At 36.6% G+C, this 7,183-nt stretch overlaps 2 protein-coding genes across 4 annotated transcripts in view; one reads left to right on the top strand and one right to left on the bottom strand.

Annotated features, from left to right (window-relative positions):
* The first annotated feature begins 684 nt into the window (after positions 1-684).
* The window catches only part of LOC119642344 (probable RNA helicase armi), a 25,283-nt gene continuing 18,784 nt past the window's right edge, over positions 685-7,183 (top strand). For both annotated transcript variants that reach the window (XM_038041482.1, XM_038041483.1), the window contains exon 1: positions 685-824. The gene's annotated coding sequence lies outside the window, so the exon portion shown is untranslated. The remainder of the gene's footprint in view (positions 825-7,183) is intronic.
* LOC119642343 lies at positions 2,485-6,024 on the bottom strand. 2 transcript variants are annotated; one of them, XM_038041479.1, is made up of 2 exons: positions 4,161-6,024; positions 2,485-3,272 (listed from the first exon to the last, which is right to left on the bottom strand). In XM_038041479.1, the coding sequence occupies exon 2, from the start codon at positions 3,237-3,239 to the stop codon at positions 2,538-2,540; it is 702 nt and encodes a 233-aa protein (XP_037897407.1). In that variant the 5' UTR covers positions 3,240-3,272; positions 4,161-6,024; the 3' UTR covers positions 2,485-2,537. The 2 variants fall into 2 exon arrangements, with proteins under 2 accessions (XP_037897407.1, XP_037897408.1); XM_038041480.1 differs by having other exon boundaries at positions 2,485-3,269; positions 4,158-6,024.

The following is a 7,183-nucleotide window of genomic DNA, read 5'->3' on the forward strand; positions in this document are numbered from 1 at the left end:
CTTAACCAAGATAAAGTGCCTAAAGAAGCGGTTAGGGACATTTAAGCTTACCTCATGAAGTAATGCGGACGAGTCAATAGTATCATTTACTACTTTGATTAAGAATGGAATCCCAAGAACAAATCTACGTTTCCCAAGTGACGCTAAGGATAACAGAAGCAACCTATTTTTATAGGAAGGAAGAGAGGCAATCAGGTACCACCTAAAATTCCTTATTGGTAACACCAAACTGCTTTTGAACAGATTCAAGTGAATCTATGTAGCACCTATAGGAAGGAGGTCACACAACAGAGGCATATTCGAGTATAGGTCTAGCCAAACAAATGTACACCCTTTTCGTAATGTAAGGATCATGAAATTCTTTAGACCACCTCTTTATAAAAGCAAGCGCAGATCTAGCTTTGCTTATCGAGAGCTCAATATGCAAGTTAAAACGTAAATCAACGAATGACTTCCTTCTTGACAAAGAAATCTTCTTACATTTATTTAGATTTAGTTTCATAAGATTCCAAGCGTAACATGCAACTAAATTATTCAGGTCACTTTGAGGCTGAAGTGATAGCGATTCTACAGAGAAGGAAGAAAACAATTTCACATCATGAGTATACATTAAGATCTGGCTCGAATTATTCACCGATGGGAGATCATTAATGTATAAACTAAATAAAATGGGACCTAAGTGGCTGCCTTGAGGTACGCCAGACGTCACAGTGAATTCATCCGAGGTGATGAAGTTAAACAAAACCCTGAATGATCTACTGTGCAGATTAGAGCTTTTCCATTTTACTAAATACAAAGAGAAACCAGAGGCTTGGAGTTTAAAGGTAAGTAAGTTATGATTAACCAAATCAATGCTTTGCTTAAATCAGTATTTATTACATCAATGTGAGAGCCACTAAAAAAAGCCTTGAAAACATGACAAGTAAGCTCTAACAAGTTAGTGACTGTAGCTCTTTCTTTCCGAAAGCCATGCTGGTGTGGAGAAATATACGAATTAACGGCAAATGCCAAATGCTGAGTCACAATTCGCTCGAGCAACTTGGGCAAGACACTCAACTTAGTAATGCCTTGTTAAAAATCTTTGAGATAACACCGCATAGTTCGGCAGCAAAAGATATAAGTGCACATGATTCCATCAGGTCCAGCCGCACAATTATATTTTAGAGAGCTCAACCCTTCAAAAATGTCATCTTCCGAAATAACCAAGTTAGGAATTGAAACCATGTTAGTTACATGTTATGGGTATTTTGCTGATAAAACGGAATTAGCAATCGAAAAGTTTCGTCGGAAATACCCAGCAAACAGATTTGATTTCAAAATCCGTCGGATGATTTTGAAATCAGAAAAAAAAACATGCGAGGGATGTATGAAAATTTTTCTTTTTGTGTTAACAAAATTAAAAAAGTATTTAAGATTAGCAAACAGAGAGGATTTAATGAACTAAAGGTATTTGCAATAATATTGGTAGTTGAGGGAGTTAAATATATGCCTTGTCACCGAGTAAGCGAAATAGTCAAGAGCAGAGCCACTTTTCGAATATTTTTTGAATAGCGCGTTTTTTCTGTTCTTGTAATATTTAATTGTCTTATTAAACCACGGGGGACATCTGCTTCGAGGTCGGCAGTGCTTGATCGGAACAGATGCACCAATAGCTAGATTTAATGTATTGTAAAAATATGACAATAAGCTTTCAATACTTTCGGTCGAGAAATCAAACCTTATATGTGAAAGATGATATTTTAGCAATATAATATTGATTTTATGGAAATCATAATATTTGTTTGAAAAAGTTGGATTTGGGACATTAAGGCAGTTCAACGAACCATCGTACTTGTGATGAAAGGAAATGCACGTTGCTGGATGATAAGGACCCTCAGGTTTACTAAGAGATGGACGACGGTATACACTAATCTCAGGAAAATTGGCAAAGCAGAGATCAAGCAGTCTATCAAAACAATTAGGGGTACGGTTATATTGAACTAAATTACGATCAAATAATTTGTTAAAGAACACAACGGATCTATCAGATGTTGAAGTAGGAATCAAACAGCCACAATTGTCACTGTTACACCAAGTGACTTGAGACAAGTTAAAGTCACCCAGCGCAACAACCAAATCTGCGGGTTTAGACTGCTTGGCCACTGCACAAATGAGGGCAGCCTGTTTCTTACATATGGAGATATCAGAATTTAGGAGAATATAGGAGCAGGTTATAAATAACTGTCTATTAAGCATTTTCGCTCGAGTGGCGATAAATTCAACATTAGGAGAAGTGGGAAACTATATCGAATTGGACGGGACTGACGCAGATATGGCAATTATAACACCACTGCCAATGCGATTAACTCGATCATTTCTAAGGACTTGGAAAGAATTGTGAAAAAGTTCCGACGAATAAAGATCAGGTTTTAACCAAGTTTCATTTAAGGCCAAACAGGAAAACTCCGTGCCCACTAAATTTAGGAAAGTAGAACGAATTTTTGACTTTAGGCCCCTAACATTTTGATAAATGAGAGATAATAAGCCTAAAGAAACATTTAGTTTTTTGAAGGCGACAGGACTATTGCTTTAATATTACGGGCTCCATTACGAGGGATAAATTCCTTAATTAAGGATCCAACTGGCCGCAATGGTTTATTTAACAACATATCGATGTTTTCAGTCGGAACTAGCATTTTAAAAGGGGAGATTGCCCTAAATTGAGGAGGAGCCAGTTTGAAAATGCTAACGCGCTTTAAATTGACTGATGGGATTTTCGCCGGCAGATAACTTTTTATGTTACCCGCAAATGTGCCAGGTTCCAACCTTAACACAAATATACCTTTTCTGGGAGGAACTGCTGCCAAGCAAGTGTCATTACAGCTAGGAGCAGTAGAGTTCACGACTGCAGAGTTTTGAGCTGGGGAAAATATAGATGGGGTTACCAATGGAGCAGCTTGTGCGACATGCCCAGTTTGGTGACCAGCGTTCACACTCGACCAGCCAGGAGGAGAGGATGATTTATTTTGCCTTTTATTATTTTTAGGCGATGACGTCTGAGTAGAGTGAGTGACCGCACTGGGAGGAGATACCCTTGCCACTTCAGTATAGCTTAAATCAGAAGAACTTGCCGGCTTATTTGTGACTGTTTTGTTACTGACAGACTCAGTAATATCTGAAACGCTGACGTTCATTGTACAGAATGAGGGAACGCTAACTTGTGCCAACGAATTTAATTTAAAGGGAATCAGTGGTGACATACCACACGTTACGCAACGTATTGTAGTTTTGCTCGCTTAGGAAGAAGATGAGTGCTCAATAGAACGACACATATGAAACCTAGACTTAGTTCAAAACTCTCCCACAAGGAGGCGAGATGTTTACTCAATTCCGAGAAACCATTTCTCGTCTCCGTGAAGAGTTTGTAACAATCAATATCCCGCTTCCTACAGTCAGGACATGACCAACGTAAGTCTTTCGAGGGATCAACGACTGCATCAGCAGCACGGCCGATAATACCGGCACTCTTTGCATGAAAAATGCGATCACAAAGCCAACATGAAATTAATCGTTCGGAGTCTGGGTCCGCTTTCGCACGACATGGTCTATATAAACAGTCCATGTCCAGTCAAACACGACAGAAGTGGATTATGAAGAAAATAAAGAACAAATTACAAAAAGATTTACAACACAAATTTTGTCATTTAAGCAAACTTCTCCTTTACGTTGACACTGTAACAAGAGAGCGAAAGCAAAACGAAACTGCAAACACCAAACAAAGAAATCACAAAAATTATCTCTAAATTTCACTCTATTGAAGCAACGGTAAACAAAGAGAAAGTCAAGAAAAAAGACTGTAATCACCAAAAGAAAAAAACAAAAAATAATTAATATAATTCTTTCACTTTTATACCTTTTATACTTTTACTAGCAATTAAGCTTGAAACGCCTAAAAAGTTATTAAGCAATACAACAAAAGAAAAAAGTGCAATAATTCTTTACACAAACTAAAACCGTACGATCACAGCGCGATCAGTTGCCAAAATTATTAACTAATAATGAAAGATTAATTAATAATAATTAATTAATAATAAAACATTAATTGAAGATTTAGTTGTTTTCGGATCGATATATAGATTTTGATTAAGTTTCGATTGCTTCGGGGCCTTTATTCACTAGCTTCGACAGTGAAGGTATTTAACGTAAGCTTGAATATAACAGTATTTTTTTGAATATCGAATTTTTGTATCATTTGATTAACCCACAAAAACACTATTCAAATATTATTGATTAAAAAAAAAGAAAGTTTCGAAGATATTAGTACCATACACTGCTACTGATGATGATGTTGATAATGATGTTGTCGTTGCAAAGATTGAGGCTGATAATTTTGTGGTATAGCCGCTTTCCAAAGCACCGTATTAATTGACTTATCACCATTACTTGTTCTCAAATGCGTATAAAACAAAAAATGTGAATAGCAGCAAAATCTTTTTCATTTTGTTTTATTTTTCCTTGTTCTACCATTAAACCAACTATAACGTCAAAAACCTTTAATAATACGATTGTCTTAAATATTATATGTATCCAATGTCATACACATTACGTTTGTTTGCCTATACTGCTTTATTCTGCTACTTTCCAAAACTCCGCGCATTTTTCCATAAGCATTTTAAATTACGTTACAAACATTTTATACAATGTCTTTGCCCTTTCTTCCACTATTCAAATAAAATAGCGTTAATAAAAATAAAAAAACTTCTTCATATTTCCTGACAAGAAAATTCAAATTTTACAAACCATTTGGCAAGCGTAGAATGTAGAATTCTTGAAAATAAACGATGAAATTGAAACAGTTTACATTCGCCGCATACATACATACTACTTCGTGTTTTTCATTCATACGCATTTATATGTATATTATAGCGCATAATCGCTTAAAAAGGCAGAATTGTTTATGCATCTGCTTTGCAAACGTTTGAGAGAATACAACCTAATTACGATAATTGCTAAAATCAGCATATTACAATTTAAGCAAAAGAATACTTATAAAGGAACTTAGCCTAAAATTTTAATATATAAGTACCATAATTTACAAAATTGAATTGACTTTTCATTGCCGAGCTTGCCTTGGCGTTAAGAGCGAAAATCAAAGTTTTATTCAATTGTTTTATAGTGTCACAATAAAGGGTGATGGCCTTAGCGGAATAGCAGAGCAGCTTAGTGCTTATTCACACTACAACCAAAATCACCCGTGACATAAGAGTCTTAGGGAATCTCTTCTTTCTCGTGCATTTATTAAAACCTCTCTTCATTCATGAGGTTCCCATTTTTTCACCCCTCCCACTTTCAATACAATATGAAGTGTTGTCCACGAAATAGACCCACGTGGTTTAAATCTAGTCCACTTAATTTTTATGTCAAATTACTACTATGCATAAATTTTCATCATAAAACATTAACAATTAAGCCCTTTTCACCTTATGTAAGATTTTATCTTTACATGCGGTTTTTAATGGATTCTCACGAAATGTAAACCCTATTATGAACCAATTTTCACCTTGAAACATTGCAAATTAGATATTCAGAACATAAACAAATTTAATTTCCCTGGCAACGGTTGTATGACAAGGAGTTCGAAATTTTGCCCATCCGATCAAAAGTTCTGACACCAATGTGGAATGCCGAAATACTGTCACTAAGTGAGTTTTGTTGCGAACTTCTGCAAATTGCAAAACCGAGGCATTATATGGGAAGTGATCGAAAAAATGAACCTATCCGAACCATTTTCAGTAGCGCTCATCCTTGGGTCAGAACACGTCAGCGTTGCGTATTTATTTGCATATTGTAAGGAAGTGTTTTTGCTTCCTTACGAAATACAAGTCCGGCCGCTTAAAAGTCCGCCCGCAATCCGCCACCAGCAAGTCCGATCTGCCCGCAGGCCGTTCTGTGAGCAATACACGGACAGCCCCCTCCAATATCAAAATCATAAAACACACACTAAGCATACCTATACCTTGTACAGATAAAATCATAATATCTAAACTAAAACACTAAATATGCCTATACCTTGTAACGAGAAAAATGTCTAAACACCTATTGTACAGGCCCACGTGAGTTAATTCATAGAAACACACAACACATGTGTGTAAAGAGAAAATACAAGCACATAGTGAGGAGGCCTCTGTAAAAACACAGAAGCACACCACAGCACAGATTAAGAACCCCAGTGTACCAAAAAGCTTAGATCCAAATTTCAAAATGTAAGAGCGGAGTCAAGAACCCAAATAAAAGAAAAACTTAGTTGCAAGAAATCAATATGTTAAGAACACAAGTAGAATCTCAAAATGTTTAAGAACTCGAAGGTTAAACAAAACTCAAAGTACAAATACTAGTAGAATCTCAAGAACTCAAAGGCTAAATAAAACTCAAAGTATAAATACAAGCAAAATCCCAACATGTTTAACATGCAAGAAGTAAGCTTAGGTAGAAAATCCTTGCATGCAAAACAAACCTCAGCAAGAGTCTCTACGTGTAAAAATGCGCAGAATGTGTAGCACCGTTAGGGTAAACAAAACAAGCAGAATTGAACTTAGGTAGGGAAAGAAATAGTAAAAACATACGGTAATGCATAAACTGCATACACACTTTGTACAAAGACACGATCACACATGTAAAAACACACAAAACACATGCAAACATAGTGCACTAGCACCCACATACCTAACGGTGATCGAATCACGCGATTTGGTACCTGAGTGCTTGTGAGTAGACATTTGAACAAATATAGCAATAAGTTAGATGCAAGTTGGTTAAATTGTGTATAAGTAAGACGCAAGTCGCAACTGAGGTTACGACTGCAGCCAACCTAAGCTAAGCATACCCATAAGCATATTACCTCAAACTGATGTAAACACATAGAGCATGTTGGTATGAGGACAAGCGAGTGAGACTCAGGCTATAAAAGAACAGCGCATCGCACAGACTCGTTCATTTCGGTGTCATAGCTGCCTGGAGGTAAGTGGTTACAGACATTATGACGAATCTCTTTTTTTTGACATTACGGATAGGGGATGTGACGGTTGGTATCAATCGCCATCCCTGAAGGACTTGCAGAACAAATGACATTACGGATAGGGGATGTGACGGTTGGTATCAATCGCCATCTCTGAAAGACTTTGTAGAACAAATGACATTACGGATA

Source organism: Glossina fuscipes, unplaced genomic scaffold (assembly GCF_014805625.2).
Source record: "Glossina fuscipes isolate IAEA_lab_2018 unplaced genomic scaffold, Yale_Gfus_2 222, whole genome shotgun sequence".
Taxonomy (NCBI): Eukaryota; Metazoa; Arthropoda; class Insecta; order Diptera; family Glossinidae; genus Glossina; species Glossina fuscipes.

Coding starts and splice junctions, on each gene's coding strand:
- LOC119642343 (XM_038041479.1), bottom strand. CDS start 3,239: ATGTCACCACTGATTCCCTTTAAATTAAATTCGTTGGCACAAGTTAGC.